Below are 26,292 nucleotides of genomic sequence, written 5' to 3'. Positions count from 1 at the left end.
CCACCCAGGTGCCAAGGGGGCATATTTTTAAATTAATGGATATACAGAATAGCCTTGTATTGAGGTCATGAAATCTTTTTTTTTGTATATTTTTTATTAGAGTTCAGTTTGTCAACATAAAGCATCCCGTCAATGCCCCCCTCAGTGCCTGTCACCCAGTCACCTCAACCCCCAACCCACCTCCCCTTCCACCACCCCTTGTTCGTTTCCCAGAGTTAGGAGTCTCTCATGTTCTGTCACCCTCTCTGATATTTCCCACTCATTTTCTCTCTTTTCCCTTTAATATCTTTCACTATTTTTTATATTCCTTGAATGAATGAAACCATATAATGTTTGTCCTTCTCCGATTGACTTACTTCATTCAGCATAATACTCTCCAGTTCCATCCACGTTGAAGCAAATGGTGGGTATTCAAAGAGATCATGAAATCTTATTACTCTGTAAATTAAACAATCGGAAATCAAGAATACTTTTTTGAAACCCTAGATCCTAAATTTGGGACTAATTTGCAGAACCATAATTATTATCCTTGAATTTAAAAATCAAGCCCCCCCCAAAAAAAATAAAAATAAAAATCAAGCCCAAGGCTTTTCTGGATTCTCTTCTAAAAGGTAACTCATCTGAAAACTGTGTTCGAATAATTAATTGTGCATTAGTACAATTTACATGTTCATTTTATTTATGAAGCCATAAAGATGAGGATAATCATTTGAAACACAAAATCAGAACAGTTCTTTAAAAAATGTGTCTAGAAAACCTTTTAGAGCAAGTACTAAAATGTCATTTTAATATTTTGGAATATTCCTTTATAGCTGTGCAATGGAGGATCAGTGGCTGATCTCGTGAAGGGATTGCTGAAGAAAGGCCAAAGAATGAGTGAACCCATAATTGCCTATATTTTACATGAAGCACTATTGGTAAGGCAATTTAAATTGTTCATGCATTAATTATGAGGCAGCCCTAGTTCAATAAAAAATGTGGATTTTATTTTTAGAAAAATGCCACTACATTAGTATTGATTGTTGCAAGAGTATATGCAAACTCTGAAATGTTTAGCATTACTAATTCCTTGTTTTATTAGACACCTACCTACCTTGTGTGTCAACAGAACTCTGATGTCCCAAGTAAATTTCTGAGACTGATCGTGATGAAGGCAGATATTGTGTATTTTTTATGAATAGGTTCTTCTTTGCCATTATTTAGAATAAATATACAGAATGTTTCATCTACTGAGATCAGCATGTTTTTAACGAAATATTTGATGAATGAAGGAAGGGTGTCTCTGGTTTATGAATTTTTATTTGACTTTGATTTGATTAATTCAGTGTGAAAACATTTTAAGGATGTTTGCATGTTAATTTTGACAAGTATTTCCTATTAATTTTGCACAAATGCATCCATCTGAAAAAATGTTATTTGATGCTTTGAAAGTCATTATCTGTTTCCCACCCATTAGGGACTTCAGCATTTGCATAACAACAAAACTATCCACCGTGATGTAAAAGGAAATAACATTCTATTGACCACTGAAGGTGGAGTCAAACTCGTAGATTTTGGTAAGTTTGGCTTGAAATGCTTGAGTTTGGGATGCAGAATGAGTAGTATGAATATGATTTGATCATTTTCCATCAGACTCACTTTCTAGGCATTGAAAATGGAGGAAAAACAGTATCCCACTGAGGTAAGAAAGTGCAGAGGTTTTTTGTAAATTTGGTCAGTGAAAGATTCCCAAGAATGACTCTTTTCAACAAATCAGCGAGCTTGTACCCAGAACACCACTATAGCAGTATGTGTGGGCAGATTCCCACCATAGACAGCACCCCAAATGATTCCAGTCAGCCTCATGGCAGTCCCATGGCCCTTATAGGTTGCTTTCTTGTTGCGGTCCTAAGAAGGAGGCACAGAGAGAGGTGGTCTGTTTCTTGGGACCCTGTCTGTCTTATTGCCATGCATGAACCTGCTGAGGCACCTCACCCTATCCTGAGGTGCTCCATCCCAAGTGGAGAGCCACCTTGGGAGAGGTGGAGATGAGAGGTGAAAAGAATGAGGGCCCTTGATGGTATTATCCAGCCACTAAATCACCAGATGCTGGCACCTGCCCTATCTCTAGACCTTTTGTCATATGAGATAATACATTTCCATATTTACTAAGCCAAATGGATTTCTGTGTCATAGCCAAAGGCACCATACTGATAGCACTCTGCATCTGGGCAATTAGGTACAACAGTGTCCTTCTAACACCTCCTGGCATAGTATTCCTGTAAGTGCACTACTCCCAGGAGGATGTACCAAATTATTCTAGAACTCTTAGTGTCCTCACTGTGCCTGGGGAAGGTGAGCCTCCTTGTGCTTCTTTACCTTTATATTTCTTGCTTTTTGTGTTTATCATAAAAAATAGGATTTTCATTACCTATTTTGGTCCTTATACGTTGTTAAGGATACTTAGGAAGATAGGTACACGGGGTCCTTCAGAGGTAGAATTTCGTCTATTTTGTAGACCTAATGCTTTGGGGTGTAGTGGAATTCTAGTAGTGGAATGAATGAATGTAACTTCATTTTGCATTTTGGAAACTGAAACTTAGGGAAGATGGATATTAATTGTGTTTAATATCTAAGTGTATAGCTCCCTAGTAATCTGGCTCACCCCAGGAATGAATTTCAGAGCACCTATAGAGGAATGGATAGATAACATATCCTTCAAACAGCCATGCATGTACCTACCTTTTTTTTCTCAGTTGAGCTTTTGAAAGCTGTGATCAGCAGTGAGCTTGACAGTGAGTTTCTAATTAACTAATTGGATGCAGCTATCTGTGCTGCTGGTTGAGCTCAGAGCTGTGTGTTTGAACACTGACTGGATTAGGACTAATGTGTGCCTGAAGTGGAAAAGAACAACAGCAAAATACTTTTCATTGCCCCCCCCCAGGAAGGGCCATTCTCTTCATTTTCTTCATGAAAGAAGAACTGGTAAACCAGTAGCTTTGAGAAATGCAATTTCCTGGGATACCTTCCACAGTAGTCTGGATTAAAAATGTAACCCAAATAATTAATAAAGTGGCCTTCTATGTGATACCTTTGTAAATAATCATAAGTTGGGAAACTGACAAAATGAGAGCTTTGGTTTTAGATTAATACTGTTACAGACTTTATTTTTGTCAACAATTAGAAAAGAGGGCCAGTCACCTATTAGTGTGTTCATAGTGTCTGATACTAAATTGCTATTATTTGCATGTAAAATAATGTTTCTATTCTTATTCTCCATGGTAAGAGGACATGGATTCAGTTTGCCTAAAATAATTTGTAGGTTTCCAGATGAATTAAAACCTGAGGGTGGAGGTGCATGTATCATGAAACTCTTCAAGGACAGTAAGAGTAAGATGTGATAAGCCACTGAAATGCTGAAAACTGATGTCCTCATTTAATGTTTAAATGAAATTTTCAGGCAAGGCTGAAGCTGGGAGTAAAGTGTTTTAGAATACATCTTATTTGAATTTCTCACCTCACCAAATAGATAGTAAGCTTATTATTGGCTTCCGAAGAAGTGTACCTGGATGGCTGCCAGTCCTTAAAATGTCCAAATGGAACTCCACCACCTCAACCATCCCCAGAAATCTGCTTCATTTCAAGTTCTTATCTTAGAAAAAGTCACCAGTCCTGTTTTGCTGCTTAAGTCAGAAATCTTAGGCTCATCCTGAGTCTTCCTTTCCCAGAACCAACATCCAGAACTAGTCACAAAGCTCTCTCTATTATATATGTCCCCAGACTCCCATTTTCTTGCCTAGTCCTAGCCATCATCTCTGACCTGACCTCCCACACTTCTACTTCCCTGAATTCCTTGCAGCCAGACTTCCTCCCTCCCTCCCTTCCTTCCTTCCCTCCTTTCTTTCTTTCTAGTCCATTCTCCACACTGCAGACAAAGGGACCCTTTTGGAAAGCATAGCTGGTACTGGCATTGTCTTACTCAATATTCTGGTCAATGGCCTCCCATAGCCCTGTGTAATTCTTTGCCTTATGATCCTCTGTGCTGGCACAGAGTAAGCACTTAATAATTGATGCCTTTTTTTTTTTTTATGCCCCTTTGTGTTCATCAGGTACCTTCTCCTGCTATTACCTAGGAGCCAGGTCAGCTTTTTTCAGTTTCTGAAATGTGCCACATTCTTGCTCATTCGGGCTCTTACACATGCTATTGAGTACTTCGAAATATATTCACATGCTTTTCTTTTTTTGCCTAAGAGCATGATCTTCACCCCAGTCTGCCTGAGGCATCTCTCTATCTTGGGGGAAGATTAAGATTTGTTCCAGAAGGGGGATGCCTGGGTGGCTCAGTGGTTGAGCATCTGCCTTTGGCTCAGGTCATGATCCTGGGGTCCTGGGATCAAGCCCCATGCGGGGAGCCTGTTTCTTCCTCTGCCTATGTCTCTGCCTCTCTCTCTGTGTCTCTCATGAATAAATAAATAAATAAAATCTTTAAAAAAGAAGATTTGTTCCAGAAGGAATGCAAGAAAATGACGGGAGTAATGTTCAGTTTTTAACATTCAAAAATAAGAATTTGTAGCAAGACCAGGCTGCCTCTTGAGAAAGATCTGTCTAAATTGTTTTATCTCCCTCTTTAGCATATAGAGAGGAAATTTCCAGGGATACACCAGAGGGTTTCACACAAGAGACAACAGAAAGAAGAGGGAATTCCTTTCCAATCCTGGGGAGATTGTGGAAAGATGAAACAGATAAAGAGGCAGGAGAGTGAGGTGAGCTCTCAAAAAGTGAAGCTGCCAGCGAGGGCAGAAAGAGGCTCTCACCCACATACTCTCCTCCATTGTCATCCACACTCCAGAGAGGCCATCGCTGAATCGAGCTATGTCCTTGTCATTTACACCTGGAGATGTAAAGTGATTAAGTAGAAGAAATACTCAAGTCGAACTTCCCCAAACCCTTCCCTTAGTGTCCAGAAACTCAAAAGTCACTGAGAATCTGGTAAGTTCCTAGAGGGATTCTTCAGGATGGGCAGTAAGGCACAGCATATCACCTGGGCCAGGTCTGAATAAGAATCACAGCCAGACCCCAGAGTGTTCTCAGCTCCAGTTGAAACCAACGTGGACCTTAGTCTGCCCAGAGGAATTACAGGAAGCCCTGCCTGTAGGAAGAGAGTGGACCATGAGCTCACCTGATATCAAGGCCAGTGAGGGAGGCCAGTAGCCAGACAGCAGGTACATGACTCCAGAGGCTAGAGACCCACCACATCTGAGGACCCTCCCTCTTTTCCCTGCCTGAAGGTCTTATATGTCATCCCTTATCCTGTATGCATGGTACCATCTTCAGGAAGGAGGGAGGAGAAAGGTTGCCGTCTGAGAGATGGAGCAGGCTTTCATCCAAGAGAGACTCAGCTCCATCTGAAAGGACGTTACAGGTTTATTAGATCTGACTAAGGTTTACTGCCTTCCCAGTCAGTAGGTAGGAGCATAAAGAGAGGCCATAACAGAGGCAAAAGGAAGAAACTACAGTTTCTCTGTGTGTTAGTATAGTATTATTAAATTTTGTGATCAGTTACAGATGTGATGCTTTTCCTGCATAGAAACTTCCTTTTATTACTATGCCCAGCCGACTTCTGCTTGCCTTGATGAGCACCTCCCCAACACCCCCTGCTTAGTTTAGCCAACCAGTTGTCATGCTTGATTGCAATCACATGTTTGATTTGACTACCTTCCCTGCTAAACTATAAGCTTCATGATGACATGGTCTCTGTCTGGTCTAGCACTTTGTACCTAGAGCCAACCATAGTACCGACACCTTGAAAGTAATAAATACTCTCAAATGAGTGAATGAATGAGACGTAGGATTTTCCATATAATTGTGTGACCTTGAGAAAGTCAGTGACAGTCTCCAAGGACATCAAAATGCTCATCTACAAATAGGAAAAAAGAATAGTCTTTACCTCATATGGTTGATTGCTGTGATGAATAAATGTCATGGTACAGGCAAACTACTTAGTATAATTATTGACAGTAATTTTAAAAATTTGAGTTATTACCATTATCATGAAATAGTATTCTCAGCCCCTAGGTCAGTGTTGTACACATAGTAGGTACTTGATAAATAGTAAATAAATATTTTTAAACATAGTCGCTAAATACTGAAAATATGAGTTCCCAGAATAGCTTTTTTCTGTTTCAAAAATAAGTAGCCCTTTGCTAGGATAAATCCTGTATTACTTTAAGTATGAAGCTACTTAATTAAACTAAAAGTGAGATTGAGTTTGCTAATGCTAGTTATGAATACAGCCTTTAAGAAAACCCTTTTTGTTGTTGTTAAATGGATATGTTTTTACAGAAATCCCCCAGACACCCCAGAAAGTAAAAAGACAAAGGAGCTTGTAAACGTTATTAATGAAATACATTAGCAGTCACTGGTATATAATCAATCAATAAATAATATGATCTCCCAGTAGGTAAACCCCTTTAGGCAAATTGACTAATGTCTGGAAAAGCAGTCTTTATCTGGACTGGAAAATGAAAGAGAGACTAAATTTGAAGGGCAGTTCTCAGTTCTCATTTCTATGGATTTCTCTCTGGGGAACTTCATTTCTAATAGGATAGTTAACATTTCAATACAAAAGTACAGAATGTACTTCTTGTGATTTATTTAGACATTCTTCTTATGACAGAATATTTTATGGCTTTAAATCTCTTATTAGCCACATGCCCAATTTTAGATCAAATCCCCAATGAGTAATGTAGGTCAAAGAGAAGTTGTGATTGATTTATTTATTAATAACCCACTTTCAGCACCAAGTGAGGCAGTCATACCTGAACTTGAAAACTGTGAAGTTCCTTTCATTCCCTCCTTTCTCCCCAAATAATTCAGAATTAAAGCCTTTAGGTGGGAGTGAGCAGGCATGGGAGTGTGGGGTGTGGCTCAGCATGTGGCTTGGGCCTGAAGTGGGTAAGGAACGCATCCACGCTGGGAGGGTGGTTGTGGTGCTTGCTGAGGAGTGCTAAGTCCCCGAATGGGACAAGTAGAGCATCTTCCTAGGAAGATGATGATGACAATCACATCAGGTTGTCAGAGCCCAAGCTGGGTAAGAGGGACATTTGTGTAATGGTCAAGATGGAGACATGAGGTTGTTACATAAAGAGGGATTAATACCTTCAGGAAATATAATGAGAACAAGGGGAGTCCGGTTTCTTTTATTTATTTATTTATTCATTCATTCATGACAGACATGGAGAGAGAAAGAGGCAGAGACACAGGCAGAGGGAGAAGCAGGCTCCATGCAGGGAGCCCAACATGGGACTCGATCCTGGGTCTCCAGGATCACACCCTGGGCCGAAGGCAGCTCTAAACCGCTGAGCCACCCAGGCTGCCCAGGAGTCTGGTTTCTTAATGTTAGAGAAAGGAGTTACAAATATGGAAAGGAAGAAAACTGAACTCAGTAGTGTTTGATTGGAATCAGAGGTATCAGTGTGAATGCATGGTTTTCAATTTATAGAGACAAATATAAAAATAAATATGTTGGAATGTGCATGTAGGGTGTGTGTGTATGCCTGTGTATGTGTTACTTAGCTATTTCCATTGAGAGGGCTAGCAAACATTGATGCCCCAAGAACAAGCCTATCAAGCACATAACTCTTGGTTTTTAAATATAATTCTCAACTAAGAGGAAGCCAAGAGTCTTGGAGAAAGGCTGACTTTAATGGCTGTATTAAGGATACAGCCTGAACCTGGAATTTAATGTGCCAAAAAGGAAAGAAATATTAAAAGAATAATGGAGATATGTTAAAAGGACGTAAAGGACAGAAGCCACATTGAAGGAATTCTCACTGGCAAACCTGGGAATACTTGAGCATCAAAATAATGGTAATAATAATGGTAATGATGATAACCCACTGAATAAAATAGAAATTATTAACCCATACTTGGATACTTACATATTTAAATAAATGAATGGAGAGAAGCAAAGGTTTTCCCTTACAGGAGAATGCCAACTAATAAATACAGAAGGAATAATACTGATAAATACAGAAGGAATAATGAAATTTTTTAAATTATCATTTGGCAATCATCATAGTAATAATTCATCCCAAAACTTCAGTGGATCCAGTGAACTAGTACGTTAAGTTTTGGTTAGACCTAGGATATTTACATAGTCTCAAAATACTTCATAAAATACATAATTACAAAAGAAAAACAAAACTTTACATCAGAGAAGCCACGCAAGCAAAACTTAATCAATTGATCAAAGTGAACCCAACCAATAATGTGGAAGTGGAAAATCACATACCATGGGGCAGGTGCAATAGAATGACCTGAGTATCACTTCCGTGATCTTCTCACCAGAAATATAATCGTGAGAGAATATCTCACAAATCCAAATTCAGGAATATTTTACAAAATAAGTAGCTTGACATTTTGAAAAATGTTGAGGTCATAAAATTCAAGGAAAGATTAAAGAACTCCAAATTGAAGGAGGCTAAAAAGACATGACCGCTAAATGCAACACATGATCCTGGATTGGATCCTTTTGTTGTAAGGACAGACATGTTTGGAACAATTGATGAATTTTGAATAGAGTCTGTAGATGAGATGGTAGAAATGTATCAGTATTAGTTTCCTGACTTTGTTAGTTGTACAGCTGGTGTGTTAGGGGCATGTCCTTGTTTGTAGCAATCACACACTAAAGTCTTTGAGGTTAAAGGAGCATCATGGCCTACTTACTTATAAATGGTGAAGGAAAAAGGTTACTTGTACTTCCCTTGCCAACTTTTCTCTAAGGTTGAAATTATATCAAAAAACTTCTCTAAACTATGGAATAGAGTTGGAGGTTGAGCATAGAAGTCAAAAGATATTTATATACATGCCTAAAGATACTATATGTGTGTGTGTGTGTGTGTGTGTGTGTGTGTGTTGGTAGTTGGATGTTATGAATCCTGAAAATTTGAGAGCTAGTGCTTTATTTTTTTTTAAGATTTTATTTATTTATTCATGAGAGACACACAGAGATTGAGAGAGAGGCAGAGGCACAGGCAGAGGGAGAAGCAGGCTCCATTTAGGGAGCCCAATGTGGGACTCAATCCCGGGACTCCAGGATCACGCCCTGGGCCAAAGGCATGCACCAAACTGCCGAGCCACCCAGGGATCCCCAAGAGCTAGTGCTTTATAGAATGAAGTAATGAGGAAAAAAATAGGAGGAAGAACCATTTTTATTTTTATTTATTTATTTTTTAAAGATTTTTATTTATTTATTCATGAGAGACACAGAGAGAGGCAGAAACATAGGCAGAGGAAGAAGCAGGCTCCCCTGCTGGAGCCTGATGCGAGACTCCATCCCAGGACCCCAGGATCACGCCCTGAGCCAAAGGCAGATGTTCAACCACTGAGCCATCAGGCACCATATTTAAAAGTTGGCAAAGCTTTAGAATTTTCATACCTATACAAAAATTAATATTTCATTCAGCTAGAATTTATTTTTGTGCTTTGGGGAGATGACCTTTATTGGAAAGAAAAGACATTTGTAATTCCTTAGTTACCTATAGCAGAACCATGAATAAAGAGACTGTTTCTTTTATAGCTTTGTGGTTCCAGCTGATTTTAGTATATGTGCTACCAAAGCAAGCACTGTGGTTCCAGCTGAACCTATAGGCTTAAGTATTCCAAACTGAACATTTTCCAAAGTTGAGGTACATTATTTAACATTATAGATAATGTTGTACGTGTCAGTCAAGAGTCTGCATTGTAAGGACAGGAAAACCAAACGAGTTCCAAAAAAGAATAAGATAGAAAAGGCAATCCCATAGATAGGAAGAATAGGACTCAGGGGACTGGAACCAACAGAGGAATGGAAGGTAAGACGTGTAACCACTTGCTGCCTCTTGCTCTCTCACTAGAGAAAACAAATCTCTCCTCTCTATTCTCTCTGGGTGTCTACACACCAGCCTCTGGAGTTTTCATGTTGTACATCATGGCTACTCAAAATAGCAGCCCCAGTCTTCTCAGCCTATATGACCTGTGGGTCCAGTGCTAGCAGCTAACTGACCTGGACTTTTAGCACCCCAAAGCAAAAGGAATTTGAAGTAGGACAAGGAGCTCAGTTGGACAAACTAGGTCAGATAAGCTTTTTTGATCCAGTTAGCCATGACCAGGAATGGGCTGTTGTGGTATAAGCAAGCCTACCTGAACCGTCCCATTTTGCAAGTAGCTGTGAATAAAGAAATATTTTTTTTAAAAAAAGGGTTATGGCAAAGGAAAGACAAAGATATTCTCTAAATATTCTAGATAACATGTTTTCTGATTGATGCACACAGCCATATATTCCAAGAGATAGTCAAAATTTTAGTTTTCTTAATTTTAGTTTTTAATGGTTGAAATTAAACTACATGAAGTATACCTAAAAATTCTATTATGAAGTCAAGAATGGATTTCAGATGTTTTGAAAGAGTTTTTATTTTTTAACGGAGAAAAGAAAACTTTATATTTAGGGATTTACCCAATATTAAAACAAATTATCTCAATGCAGCTGTAGAAATTTTAATAAAAGTACTAAGTATGCTTCTCCATAGAATGATGACCTTAGGTGAATCAAAGAGGATTTTCCTTATATTTTTGTAAGAATCACTTCTTTGCTCCCTCAGTTTTTCTTTTCTTTTCTTTTTCTTTTTTTTTTTTTTTTTTTTATTTAAGAGAGGGAGGGAGGAGGAGGTAGAGGGAGCAGGAGAGTGAGAACCTTAAGCAGGCTCCATGCCCAGTGTGGAGCCCAACACAGGGCTCAATCTCACAACCCTGAAATCATGACCTGAGTGGAAATTGAGAACCTGATGCTTAGCTGACTGAGCCACCCAAATGCCCCTAGTTTTTCTTATTATAACTCAGTGTTTTGGACTAAAATTACATGATTTTGGTCTGCAGCTTTAAAATTTCAATTCCTGAGAAGCTTCAAGCAGAAAGATTTTTATAGTAGAGCAGGAGACAGGACAGTGGGAGAGGGGATTGGGGATAAAAGGGCATGAAAAAATAAGATAAGAGATCAGTGATGATAGTGTACCATAAATGAAGAGTATTCTATATACAGTTGGCCCTTGAACAACACAGGTTTGAACTGTGCAGATCCACTTATATATGGATTATTTTCAATACAATATAGTAATGTAAGTGTATTTTCTTCATGATTTTTTTTTTTTAAAGATTGTATTTATTTATTTGAGAGAGAAAGCACAAGCAGGAAGAGCAGAGGGAGAGGGAGAGAGATAATCTCTAGCAGACTCCTTCACTAAGCATGGAGCCAATGTAGGGCTTAATCCTGTGACCCTGAGATCATGACCTGAGCTGAAACCAAGAGTCAGCTGCTTAATTGACTGAGCCACCTCAGCATCCCTGTGATTTTTTAAATAACATCTAGCTTACTCTGTTCTATGAATACAGTATATAATACATATGACATAAAAAATATGTGATAATTGACTATTTATGTTATAGTAAGTTTTCCAGTCAATTGGTAGTTAAATTTTTGGAGAATCAAAATTTATATGCGTATTTCTGTCTGTGTGTGGGGGATTGGCACTCCTGGGCCCCCCATTGTTCAAGTGTCAACTATACTGAGTTATATATATATGCTCAGTTATATATATATATATATATATATATATATATATATATATCTCCAGTACTAAGGTCCAGTACTATACATATATACACATGTACAAAGTCATACATAATGAAATGACACATACAGCTCAAGGTGTGTGGTTTATATGTTTAAAGCCAAGGAGAGTACAGTGAGCAGTGTGATCTTGATGTCTTTCTTAGAGAAAGTACTACACACTCTCCATTACAAGGTATGAGCTGAGTATTAAAAAAAAGTGAAAGATCTAGTTCCAGGTATACTGGAGAGAGGACAGATTGCTAAGAGAAATCACATTAGTATGGATAGGAGTAGTGGTTGCACAGAATCACTTACCTTGTGTCATCTTACAGAAAACTAAAGCTAGAGATAACCTTGAATGTCATTTGGTATATTAAGTATGAGAATGTCAGGAGATTTTCAATATCCTTTATATGCAAAACTTTATGTGAATATGAATTTCCTGGTGAGAAAGTATAAAGCTTTCACAAAACTCACAAAGTAGTTTGTGACCTAGAGGTCATAAAGAATCATTGGTTTATTCCAGTCTCCTAAACTGTCAATAACAAAACAAAAGCCTGGGCTGTGAGATGCATCTGAACTAAACCTCATTGCTTACCTGCCCTCTGCTAAGTCTCTGCTCTGACTGATGACAGGCAGTGACATTTGGGGTCTCCTGGAATTAGTGTCAATTAGTGTCAATTCAGATTTAGCCTCTAGCAATGGAAAAGTCTCCTTATTTCCGTTTCCCCAGTGCACGGTCACCCATTACAAGGCTATTGGTCCCTTTGGGGAAGGCTGGAAGACAATTTAACAGTGTAAATTTTTGGCAGTATACTGGGGTCCTTTCTCAAGGGGAGACCTCCTCTTCATTTAAAGGGTTCTGGGTCTGTAAATCAGCTCAAATTTTGGGATCAATTGAGGGACACATGAGTATTTTGATGATTCATATTAGACTTGTTCACTTGACTTAGAACTATTTTGCTTTCCATATTAATGTAAGAATTTAGTAGGCTTCCCATCTATTTTACTTTTAGTAACACCAAGATCAACTGGGCAACACCATAGATGTCTGCAATTCAGAGACTTCTGATTGCTGCTTTGGCTCTGCTGCCCATTATGGTGACTGTGCCCACCTTGCCTGTTGAGGACCACCACTGCCACTGTGTAATCCAGTTACTCCTATTGCACTTAGCTTTCCTAATTCAGTGGCAGCAGTTACTGTTGTAAGTTCTAGGCTATACAGAAGAGTGATATCAGAGCTCTCAAGGTTGCCGGGGTCCTCTCAAAAATGTGTTTCTTGCTGTTATATTGAAAGGCATGTCCTCTGGATGCTCCCTTGTTGGGTGAGGAGGTCTTAAATGAAAAATCCTCTCTAACATTCCAGTCTTAGGTCTTCGAGTCTCTTCCTCAAGACCAGTGTTGTTCTGGCATTTCAAGGTCACTTACTAGGGCAACTTTTTGGTCTATGTCTGAGCCAACCAGCCAACCCTTTCTGACTTTCTAAGCTACAATATTAAATGCTTAGTATTTGCTTAGTAGTCCATATCTGCAAATTCAGCTTGATCCAAGTTTATGTTCCTTCCACCATTACTTCACACCATTAACAAGATGATTCTAGATTTGGCTTTCAGTGATCTCAACTCTGCATCTACTGGAGAGAAGGGTCTCTTTCAGGAAGAACATAGAAGCTTTCAGGTCATTTATGCAGCAGTGCTGGAGCTGGGAATTTAAATCTCTGAGATCACCCTTTCTTTCCCCTCACTTTGTCCAGCGACATTAGTAGAAACCAGCCAATTTTATTATATTCATTAGTTTGACAAAATGTTCAAAAATACCACCATGAACCATAAGTATTTGATTAGAAGTATCCAATGCTGATATTTTGTGTACCTATTGCCACATCATGCCATGGACTGTAAGTGTTCTTTACTAATGGAAATAGAGCCATTAATGTTTCTAATCTAACCAGATTAGAAAGCGAATTCCAGAAACCCCAGAACCAATTTAGAAAACTCATCTTTATGATTCTGTTCCTCTAGAACCACTCTTAGTACCAAAATCTGTATCAGCCAGGGTTCTCCAGAGAAACAGAATCAACAGGCTATGGTGGATGGGGGTAGGGGGTGGGAAGGGAATTGACTTGTTTTAAGGAAAGGTTCATGGGACTGTGGAGGCTTGGTGACTCCAAAATGTGATGTTAAGCTGGCAGCGTGAAGACTGGGGAAGTTAGTTTGAGTCCAAAGGCAGTCTGCTGGCAGAAATCCTTTTTACCCTGTGGAGGTCAGTCTTTGTTCTGTTAAGGCTCTTCACTTACTGAATGAAGCTTATCCACAGTATGGAGGATAATCTGCTTCACTTACAGTTAATTTCATCCAAAACACACCTTCATGGAAACATCCAGAATAATTTTCACCAAATACCTGGGTACCATGTCCAGATTAATCATCAGACTCTCCTGACTTCATCAACAAAATGAGGATATTAGATGGTGTAATAAAACGTATGGCCTCTTTTTATTGAAAAAATACGTATTTTTATAATTCTAATTCTCATTCCTGCGGTATTTTATTTTTAGCAACAGCAACAGAATCCCATGCTATTCCTGTTGCCCTCTTTAGATGTCAAGGTTTTGCTGTATTTTTATCACAAATCAAGTTCCCTGAAGTTGTCTGGTCTATTGAAACCATATGGGAAACCACATATTTAATGTTTCTTCTGACTCCCTAAGGCTCTTTGAGACCTCTTGGCATGTATTTCTCCCTAGAAACAGGATGTATGCAATAGGGAAGAAAGTGGCTGTACAGCCATCAAACAGCCCAGGGAGGCTTGTTGGAAGGGCTACAAATAGCATGGAAAATGGATCATCATCCTCTCTTCTAGCCTGTTTTCTGCTCAGCCCTGATCTCTCTCTGGCCTCCTATTCCTTCCAATAGCCTCGCACTATCCCAACTTTCTGCCTGAAATTTTCCACCTTTTAGCATCTTCTCCCTTGAGACACTTACATAACTGTTTACTTTGGCAACTTATTCCATTATTTCCTCTCTAGACAAGATGCTTTTCTTAAGCCCCTTTACTTCCTAGGGCTCCTGAACTCATCATTTGGACTCCTATTGCCTTTTAAAGTAATTTATGGCAATCTTTTAAAATAAATTTGGCATTTTTCTACCTTCTTAACTACTTTTCTTGTGAGAATTCATACAAAAAAAAATGCCATTTGTCCTCAGGAAACTTACTTTTCTCTGTAGCTGAAGTTTACTAACCTGAAAATGAACATGTTAGACTTTATGACCATTAAGTTGCCTTCTTAGCTCCAAAGCTATTTGTTTGTGTTGGTAAAATAATGTTGAGGTTTAACAATGGCAGAAGCATTCAACACACACGAAATTTGGTAAATGCCTTCTCTGTCACTCTTTCATAGTTGGGTATGTGTCTTGCTTTTTTGTTTTTGTTTTTTAAAGATTTTATTTATTTATTCACAAGGGACACAGAGAGAGGCAAGGACATAGGCAGAGGGAGAAGCAGGCTCCCCACCGGGGAGCCGGATTAGGGTCTCAATCCCAGGACCCTGGGATCACAACCTGAGCTGAAGGCAGACGCTTTACCACTGAGCCACCCAGGCATCCTGTATGTGTCTTGTTGTTAATGTGAAAATCATCCAATATTATCAGATTTAGGCATTTCTTTATTTCTTAAGGTTTTTTTTTTTTTTTAATTTGAGAGAGAGAGAGCATAAGTGGAGGGGGGGGCGGAGGGAGAAGCAGACTCCTCTGAGCAGGGAGCCAAATGCGGGCTCAATCTCAGGACCCTGGGATTAAGACCTGAACAGAAGGCAGACGCTTAACCGACTGAACCACTCAGGTGCCCCAACTCAAGGGTTTCTTATTCTACCTAGTGGCATTGTTCCTTTGTCACTTATTTGGGAGTTTTTGTTTTTCCTTCTTCACATTCTGGGCTACATTTTTCTTGTTTCTGTACTGTTTATAGTTTTACAGTGTCTTTTTACCTTATACAACCAGGTGTCAGTGGAAACATTCTTTCTGCAAGTAAGGCCTCCCAAAGGCCACTAAATGATATGTGAGACCCCATGAGCACTGTAATTTATTATTCCTGCATTCTGACCAGTGGTCTTTGAAGGGGGTGTCAATACCAAAGTGATTGCAAATCATCATTGGGGGGCAGAAAAAAATTCGTATCTAATTATGACCTATTCATGATATAGTTATTATTTAATCTCATCCTTTAAAATTATCTTCATATGCTTCAGAATGCATATATTAATATAGTAGTAAATATATAGAGAATATCTATAGCTATATCTATATTGAGTATGCTTGCTCAAAAGTTTCTTCTTTGGGATGTGTGATTTTTTTTAAAAAAAATTTATTTATTCATGAGAGACATAGAGAGAGAGGCAGACATAGGCAGAGGGAGAGGCAGGCTCTTGAGCCAAAGGCAGACGACGCTCAATCACTGAACCACCCAGGCAACCCGTGATGTGTGATTAAAGAGTTTGGAGGCCAAACATTTTCTTAGAAAATTTTTTTTTCTTAGAAAATTCTTAATCTCATAGTAATATATAAATGTAATATAATCTGATATTAATATAAAATCTAATGACTCTTAGGCTTTGTAAACTCATTATTGACTATTACCCTTATTAATTTGCTCCTTTATATGTAAGATCATTTGGGTCTTGTATTAGTTAGAGTTCCTTGGTTGTGAGCAACAGATACTAACTTTGACCAACTCAGGCAAGGATACTGAAAACAATACTGATAGGCTTACAGAGTCAAGGGAGAAAGAAGTTGGGCCATCTGACCTCCTAAGAATAGAGCTATGGGAGCCCTGGTCCTCAGGAGCAGCATCATCTGGACTCATCCTTAGGGCCCTGCCATCGGATGACTTAGCTCTAGTTAACTCCTCTCCAAGTGTGCACTCCACTCAAGATTCACATTTCTAAGAAAAGGAATCTGAATGGACTACCTTTGGTCACATATCACATTAAAAAACGTTTTTTCCAGTATCCTTCCATGTATATTTATTTCCTATGGAGGGTGGCAAGAAGGTCCTTTCCAACCATCCATGTTTATAAATTCAGACACTGGGACATGACTACTTGCTAAGAAATGCCAACTTTAGTGACATAATCTTTTCTTCATATTCAAAAAGGGAATAAAAATATCACATGATTACTCTAAAAGGTCATTTCCATGCCTGGAACAAAAGTTTTGATTTTTTTTTTATTACTTGGTTGGGTTTTTTTCCTTTCCCTTTACATTTCAGTTAAATGACATTTGAATTATTATTATTATTATTATTATTATTATTATTTGACATTTGAATTCTTAAACTATCTTTATGAAATTGAAACAAAAATGTTGGGTAAGGATCAAGTATAATATAAATTTAAATAAGTAAATAGAAGTCCTTAAAATAAATGTTAGTAAATTTAGAATCAATTTTAAATTGAATTGACTTTATCTTTTAAAAAAAATCTGTTTATTTATTCCAGAGAGAGAGAGAATGAGAGATAGCACAAGCAGGGAGAGGGGTAGAGGGAGAAGGAGAAGCAGACTCCCCACTGAGCAGGGAGCCAATGCAGGGCTCAGTCTCAAGATCCTGAGTTCATGACCCAAGCCAACGACAGATGCTTAACTGACTAAGACACCTATGTGCACCAAATTAATTGATTTTAAAATCCATTTGTGGGGCACCTGGGTGACTCAGTTGGTTAAGTGTCTGACTTTGGCTCACGTTGTGATCTCAGAGTCCCTGGTTCCATGTCAGACTCCACACTTAGTAGGGAGTCTGCTTGTCCCGCTCCCTCTGCCCCTCCCCACACTCATACTCTCTGTCCCTCAAATAAATAAATAAAATCTTAAAAATTTTAAAGATCCATTTGCTTTTCCCACTTATGTAAATAAATTACATTAGTCTGATACTATCACAAAATCCAAGCTTTACCACTTCTACTTTTAATTCATAGAAAAAGACAATATGAAATGTTTAGATTTGAATTTAATTTTTCTGGGGTGCCTCAGTGGCTCAGGTGATTAAGGCATCAGCCTTCAGCTCAGGATCCCAGGGTCCTGGAATTGAGCCCTACATCGGGCTCCTTGCTCAATAGTGAGCCTGCTTCTCCCTCTTCCCTGCCTGCAGCAACTCCTGCTTATGTTCTCTCTCTCTCTCTCTCTGTCAAATAAATAAAGAAAATCTTTAAAAATAATAAATAAATAAATAAATAAATAAATAAATAAATAAATGATTTAATTTTTCTGAAGGTTAAAATCCCTGCAGTAGCAGTGGAGGTAGAGGGTGTATTATTCTGGAGAAATATGCCATTGAGTGATAATTCTCTTTCTTCAGATAGTTAGAAAATGTTCAAGGGAGAATCTTCAAGCACAGATTAGATAATCTCCTTTGAATTTGAAAAATTATTTAGTGAGGATATTTTTTCTGTCAAATAACTTTTTTGAAGACCCAATTTGAAGGCCTTAGATGAAGATTCTGTTTAGGACAGGATTTATGCATCATTAGAATAGATTAGTTAATTGTGAGATGCAGTTAATGTGGAACTGAAATGTACTGCCTATCCCTCTGCCCAAGTATATTCCTCCAATATTTAAGCATATTTCCACCACCAAAATACCCTTTTGGCTGGATATGGCCTTTAAGTGTTAGGATAAATGTCAAATGGCAACTTGGAAGAATCAAATGTATTCTAATTTAAATCTTAATTAGTGTCTTTGTCCTACTTGGCTTATAAGATAAATAGCCAGAGCCTAAAATAAATGTGACACCTAGCAGGTACTTTCCAAAACAGGGAAATCAGGGGGCACCTGGGTGGCTCAGTTAATTAAGTGTCTGACTCTCGGTCTCAGCTCAGGTCATGATCTCAGGGTCATGAGATTGAGCCCTGTGTTGGGTCTGCACTCAGCATGGAGTCTACTTGAGATTCTCTCTATTTTCCCCTCCCACTGCTTGCTCTCTCTCTCTCTCTCTCTTTCAAATAAATAACTAAAGTCTTCAAAACAGGGAAATGAGAGAGTAGAAGCCTATGGTTTTCATGTAACCCATCAAATTCGGAGCAGGTTAGGAGAAGAGCACTGGACAGCCAGAGGCCACCAGACCTGCCTGCATGGAGAACAGGAGTGTTAAATGTGAGGAGAGACTTTATTCCTATTTTTCTTAAGGATCAGTTATAATTATATCTAACCAGGTGTAATTAGTGGGATGACATGATTGAAATATTTGGTTATAACTCTTCATTGTAGTCTGTCCTGCAATCTCTCTAAAGGAAAAGAACTGAACCTATTCATAGTATTGGATTAAATAGATACCATTAATTTCAAACTTGTAGACAGGTGTGATTTGTCCGAAGGTGATCATGTAATAGAAAATCATTTTATTCACATTCACAAGTAACCTACTATGTACATACCACTGTAGAAAAATTCTCAAATTCACCAGAACTTGGTAGTGGGCAGAGAAAGGAGGAGGTAGAGGAGGAAGCATATCATTCAAATAACAATGACAGGGGCACCTGGATGGCTCAGTCATTGAGTGTATACCTTTGGCTCAGGTTGTGATCCCGGGTCCAGGGATCAAGTCCCGCATCAGACTCCCCACAGGGAGCCTAACTACTTCCTCTGCCTGTGTCTCTGCCTCTCTCTCTGTGTCTCATGAATAAATAAATAAAATCTTAAAAAAAAACACAACAAATAACAATTACATGCCAAAGTATGTTTTAACTGTCTCCAAAGACAGTTAAAAATGTAGAAGGTCAAAAAATAGAGGTCAGTGTGATCAGGAGCAGATTAACTGTCAGCATAGGTAAATAAAACTTAAAATGGGTCTTTAAGGATGAAGATATTTGGATACGAGAAACAGAAAGAGGACCATTCTATATTTTGGCTATGACAAAATCCTGGCTTAGATATTTTAATGTGAAGTTCAAGTCCTATGGCAGCTTTCAAGAAACAGAATTTTAATATTAGTTCGTAAGCAAATTTACTACAAGTGGAATCTCTGTGAGCAATTAATGCAGGAATTGAAGTGTTCTGTCTTTCTTCCAGGTGTGTCTGCACAGCTCACCAGCACTCGGTACCATCGGAATACATCTGTAGGAACACCATTTTGGATGGCTCCTGAGGTCAGATAGTTTTGGAAGGAGGGACAAGTGTAATATTTGAACCTTCTCGACCTTCTTTTTCATGCATATCCTATCTCCATATGTGCTTTGGAATGTAGCAGAAGAAAATGTCAGTTGTGTTGTTTTTATGCAAGATTTTTGCATGGGTTAGAAAGAACGTGGAAGGTGCTCAATAAATGAGCTGTGAATGATGATGTGAATAAATGAAGGATTGAACAAATGAATCAGATGAAGAGAAATTGCTTGCATTCTTAATTTTCTATTAAATTTACTTTTAACTGCTTAGTATGTCTATATTATTGATATTTAGATTCTGGTTTTACATGATAACAGAAATATTATGAAAATCCCTAGCCTTTGTTTAAGATCATATTTTTGCTTATTAACCTGTATAACAGGTTCCTCCACTGAGTCAGTCTGCTTGTGGACAATGCTCAGCTTTAGTAGACTCTTTTCAAACCATTACCTTTGGGAAGTTGTGGATAAACTGCCAAAATTGCTGAGGGAAGAAGTTTTCTAGAGTCCCATCTTCTCTCCACAGCCACTGTTAATGCTTTAATCTTTTTAATTATGTTTATCAGTAAAGAACACTTATGTTTTGAAAGCTCTTTCTTCAACCTCTGGGAAAAGTTCTGCTATTTATTTACCATTTTCTAAGGAGTGAAGGGAGGAGAAGTGGTTCAAATACTACATTAACATTGCAAAATCTTAGAATTAAATGTGTTTGAGCATTAAACCCTTGTGTGCTGTTTCTATTTTAATACTAATTCAATTATTACTTGCAAAAAAGTAAAATATAAATGGAATATAAAACATGGAGAAAGGATACATTATCTTAAGAACCTTTTAAAAAATCCAGTGGATTCAAAAAATTTTAAAGGGTGTACATCTTGGAATAAACATAGGAAGTGTAGTCAGACATATAAACAGAAATAAAATTGAATGAGAGAACCTCAAAGCGAGAGCTTCTTCAGTTTGTTCTGATATATTACTAGTGTTTTAAAAGCTTATGAAAACATTTAAAAAATGAGAGATTAATAAAATATAGGGATAATATTAAAGTGTGGCTTATTGATGTATATTAACAATGTACATAATAAATACTATAATATGTAATAACTACTATTTGATTAATATTAAATATTTAATAGTCTAGCTTTATATTTTCCATGTTACAGTAACAAAGCCATTGTTATATGTTTAAGTTTACTTTTAGTAAAAAAGCAATTTTGATTAATGGACCTTAGAACCACTCTATAAATAAAAGATCTATCTAAAATTTAATTACTAGAGTAAATAAAGTAAATGAGTTAATAATTAAAATCGACACTCCTTAATATGCAATTACCAGACTGTCATTTCACTGGTAAGTCATTATTTATTGTTAGTAAGCCTCCTAAAGCACAAACAGGATTTGAAAGTGCTTTTCTGCTTAACAAGCCAATGGATGTTACATAAAAAAGATAGGTTTGGTGTGGTCTTTTCAAGCTGTCATGTCAATATGTTTATGTTCCAGATTTTGTGCATATTATACTCATTTCTGCAATAAACATATTCCAACTTATGCATGATTGGCAATATTTCAATAAATTTCCATTTATCTACAATTGTTGAGGTGTATGTATTTTGAATAACCAGCTCTCTAGCTCATGAAGGCGTAACATATATATCAGCTCTATGTTATTAATGACATATCTCTTAGAATTAGAAAGCAGCAAGGTAAATAAAATTTAATATATTCTCCATAATTAATGGCTTAGAATTATTTTAGTGTTTTTAGGGCCTCAGAGGCAAGATCATTTAATTATGAGTTGAAAAGTGAAATTCTTGATTTGACATTTTTAAATTAAATTCTAGTTCAAACGTAGCATTTGTAGCAGTAGTTGGTTACATGAAGCCATCCTTCCCAAGCTGGAATCTGTCAGGATAAAAAGGGTAAGGGAAGTAGTGACAATAGTGACCATATAATTTACAAGCCATGACACTTTGCAGAGAAAATGGGGATGGTATTTTTTTTTTGGAAGATTTTATTTATTTATTCATGAGAGACACAGAGATAGAGGCAGAGACATAGGCAGAGGGAGAAGCAGGCTCCCTCTGGGAAGCCCAGTGCAGGATTCTATCCCAGGACCAAATGACCTGAGCCAAAGGCAGATAGATGCTCAATCACTGAGCCACCCAGGTGCCCAAGGGAATGGTATTTATAATAACTCTAGGAAAGCATAAACCAAGGATGTCTTAGGCAAATTGGGACATAAATTCAGCCAAGCTTTTGGCGAGATATTCCCAGACCACATGTATGAAGCCATCAGATAATGAAAAAATTGGTGAGGCAAAATACATTTTTATACTAAGGAAGACAAAGATACACAACAGGACGTTCATAGGAATGTCTCTTTTTATTTTTAACAGCTGCTTTGAGATAAAATTCACATATCATAGAATGAACTCATTTGACATGTGCAATTTAATGATTTTTAGGTGTATGTTTATAGGGTTGTACAGCTATCACCACAGCCTAATCTGAGAGCATTTTCTTACCCCCTAAAAGAAACCCCTTAACAGTCACTCCTCATCTCCTTCCAAGCTCTCCTATACTGGGTAACCACTAATTTGCTTTTTGTCTGTAGAATTGCCTATTCTGGACATTTCATGCAAATGGAATCATACCATATGTGGCCTTTGTGTCTGGCTTCTTTCTCTTAGAGGTGTTTATGCATGTTGTAACATGTATTAATAGCCCTTTCTTTTTGATGGCTGAATAGAATTCTGTTGTATGTATACACAGTATTTTGTTTATCCCCTGCCAGTTGATGGACATTTGCATTGTTTTCACTTGGGGCTGTTATGACTAAAATTGAATATTTGTCCACATGAATTTTTGATATAAAACTTAGGACTTTTATGCTTGCTTTTGCTACAATGCTTGCTAAACTCATAAACTTCACCTTTTTTTTTTCTTCATTTTCTACTAGGTGATTGCATGTGAACAGCAATTGGATACCACTTATGATGCCAGGTGTGACACATGGTCCCTGGGGATCACAGCCATTGAGCTAGGGGATGGAGATCCTCCACTGGCCGACCTGCATCCCATGAGAGCACTTTTCAAAATACCAAGGTCAGAGGACTAACATGGGGTACAGCATCTGTAGCCCATCTTACTTACTCCAGCCAGTGAGTGCTCATTAGGGAAATATTCAATATATTTCAGCAAGTTGAGAGCACAGGGCTGATGCTGAGCCTGATGTGGGACTTGATCCCTGGTCTCCAGGATCACACCCTGGGCTGAAGGCAGGCGCTAAACCGCTGAGCCAACCGGGCTGCCCCTATTCCCAAATTTGTTAGGAAGGCTGTAGGCCATAGTTGGTGCAATAGTGATTAGCTTTGTTTCACTCTATCGATCCAATAATTTTATACTACTTGCTAAGACTATGGAAGTTTCAAATGGTGTTATTAATAAAATTATATACAACATTTGCTGATAAAATAGTAATGACTTTAAATATGTTAATATTTGAACACATTAATATAAAACAGTAAACTTAGAATAATCTCTTTGAAGCCATGAAAGCACTTTCCTATCTATGTAGACTCCTCCCCTTCAGTGTGTATATTAACACTCTTTCCCTTCTTTATCCTATTACTAATTAAAGACTATTTTTATGTATTTTGGGGGTAGTTCCTAGATGTTTCAGGAGACTGATGTGAAAAGACTGCCTATTGATATTATATATGTGTTATCTTTTAAGGACTGTGTTAAAGGATTGTACCTGGTACCATAATCCCAATGGAATGCATACCCAAGGCCTATGGTGACAGGGGTCCAGGGCAGTGGTAGGGTGGTATGTTATATAGTTTTATGAAACAAATTGTGTCATCCTAGTGCCCATAGCACATGGAATCATATATATAAATCCCTTGGGAACAGTTCTCCTCCTAAAGAAGTAATGCCAATATGTTATATTCATGTCTAAATGGGTCCTTTAGGAATATTTGGCATGTATTTAAATTAGTATAAGACCAAAGAATTTGAATGTATTTTTAATTTTATCTTTGAACTTCCTGTCTGATATATATGTTCTGAATTATAGTGTCTTACCATCCTTTACATAACAATTTCAACATAAATCTCAGACCTAGCTATTTGTAAAATATGCTGTTTATTTGGTAAGTGGGGAAACAAGATTACAAAAAAAACAAAACCTGCCATATACCAAGTCTAAGATATTTCATTAAATTTAAAGAAAACAAAAAAAAAATCTGTTTCCTAACTCCCACTGTCATTCCATCTGTAAGATGAAGCCCTATAACTTCTTGAGCCATTTTAATTATGGTTTAAGCTGCCGTAAGTAGTTGGATGCGGTTATTCTTGGTGATGACACCAGATGGAGGAAGGAGGACACCGCTGCTGTTTATTGTACCTGTGAGCCAGGTGCTTCTGTAATATAGGTGAGGTATGGTGGGGTGATGCCTGCAGCGATGACCAAGAAAGAATTCTTGAGATGTTTGGTGCAAAATGGTGGTTTTACTAAAGCCTGGGACAGGGCCTGTGGGTAGGAAGAGCCGCTGTCCTGGACTTGTGAGGGGTGGCTGATTATATACTTGGGAGTTGGGGAAGGTAAGGACAAGAGAGGTTTCAAAAGGATTTTCATATGCCAAAGAGGACTCACAGGATATTGGAGGCCTTGCCATTGTCAAGGCAAGGTTATTTTTCCCTCTAGTAACGCATGAACATGAAGGCAGTTGGGAGGTCCCAGGAGGAATGTCACACATAATCCACCCCAGAGTTGGGAGGCCGGGAGGTTTGCAGTGTGTCAGCTTGTGCTTTGTCCTCAGCAGTTTTCTGTTCCCTCATCACTCTTAACTTACTTCTTACTTCTGCCACCAGTGTGTCTCTAACATGAAGGTCTTAGAACACTAACTGTAGAAATAATTAGAAAAAAACGGGATCTGAAATCATACCTGTTCCGAATGTTTTAAAATCATCAAAACTTTGGGATCCCTGGGTGGCGCAGTGGTTTGGCGCCTGTCTTTGGCCCGGGGCGCTATCCTGGAGACCCGGGATCGAATCCCACATCGGGGTCCTGGTGCATGGAGCCTGCTTCTCCCTCTGCCTGTGTCTCTGCCTCTCTCTCTCTCTCTCTCTCTGTGACTATCATAAGTAAATAAAAAAAAAAATCATCAAAACTTTGTTATACCCAAAGCAAGCCAGTAAATCTCCAAGAAAGGAAATTTTTAGGAGGGCAAGAAACAAAAACAAGACTACTGGGAAAGAGAATTCCTTCTTTTAATGTGCAAATCAGCAATCTTCAAATAGTCCTAAGAATTGTACAATGAGCTCGAGGCGTGATCCAGGGTAGATGAGTGGCTGCACTTTTCTTTAATGAGCCTATACAAACTGTACACTAATTTCATTAGACGCTATTTAAGGAGTAATGCAGAACTGAAGACAAAGTGTTTCCATTCCACTAATGAAAACAAAGAGCTGTTAAGGATTAGTGTAAAGCCATACTTCAGCAAATTCAGCTATCATGGTTGATCAATGCTGCTTGATTACAGAGTTAGATCAACCTCATTTCCAAGTGATGTGCCTTTGTATTCATGAACATGCCAAAAAAGAAAAAGTCTTCTTTGGCCTAAAAATAAAGGGAACTGGTAACAAAATCTTTTAAGTGGCATTCAGAGCTTTATAGCTAATCATATTTTCCAGTTCCTTACTGTTGTAACTTTGTTTCCAGCAACAACAGAACAACTCCAAAAGGCATTCTACTATGCCCCTGTCTGCTACAGTTTCCCTCGTGTTCGGAATGACACACCTTTCAGGTCACCTCTGTGTACTCTGGATAGTCCTCATGAGGCTTCTCCAGTACTCAAAGTAAAAAACAAACAAACAAAAAACAATTCCCCAGTATTTGCTGTTTTTGCTTTGCCAAGTATTGATATTTGCCTCTAGGGCACTCAGGTAAAAGCAAAAAGATTCGTTAAAAGAAAAAAATGATCAGTTAGAAAAATTGGGTTGTATATGAAGTGCTTTCAGAGAAACAAGGAAGCTGTCATTTTATATGAAGAATGATTAATAACTAATTATCTGTCTTTGAATTGGAAAATTGTGGTCATGCTTGATAATGCCTAGCAGAACCTGATTGCAGTGATGCATCAGTCTGTCCTGCTCTGATTTTGCACTGACTAACCAATGTGCACAATCCAACCTCGATGCTTATTTTTCTAGGAATCCACCCCCCAAACTAAGGCAGCCTGAGATCTGGTCAGCAGAATTCAATGACTTCATTAGCAAGTGAGTAACAACGGAGTGTTTTTTTAAAAACAAATGGATACCATCCTGCTAGAACTTTGAAATGTGCCTTTTACAACCTTTCCTCTAAGCTTCTGAATCTCCTCATTTCTTATCTGTTGAACAGCCCCAGAGGGTTTCCATTATTGTCTTAAAAACCAGCATTTGTACTGTCCTCTGAATGTTCAGTGAATCCATTATTCCTCAAATAATGATTTTAGGGTCATGTTCATTCGC

The 26,292-nt window shown here is 38.1% G+C and overlaps 1 protein-coding gene across 1 annotated transcript in view; it reads left to right on the top strand.

Moving 5' to 3' along the window:
- The window catches only part of MYO3A (myosin IIIA), a 225,221-nt gene that overhangs the window by 26,610 nt on the left and 172,319 nt on the right, over positions 1 to 26,292 (top strand). Inside the window, exons 3-7 of the mRNA XM_055332397.1 lie at positions 813 to 917; positions 1,457 to 1,556; positions 19,684 to 19,760; positions 22,736 to 22,881; positions 25,993 to 26,058. Coding sequence (XP_055188372.1) covers positions 813 to 917; positions 1,457 to 1,556; positions 19,684 to 19,760; positions 22,736 to 22,881; positions 25,993 to 26,058 — 494 coding nt within the window. The remainder of the gene's footprint in view (positions 1 to 812; positions 918 to 1,456; positions 1,557 to 19,683; positions 19,761 to 22,735; positions 22,882 to 25,992; positions 26,059 to 26,292) is intronic.

This window comes from Nyctereutes procyonoides, unplaced genomic scaffold, assembly GCF_905146905.1.
Source record: "Nyctereutes procyonoides isolate TBG_1078 unplaced genomic scaffold, NYPRO_anot_genome, whole genome shotgun sequence".
NCBI classification, from domain to species: Eukaryota; Metazoa; Chordata; class Mammalia; order Carnivora; family Canidae; genus Nyctereutes; species Nyctereutes procyonoides.
This window is presented reverse-complemented; position numbering and strand designations above follow the sequence as displayed.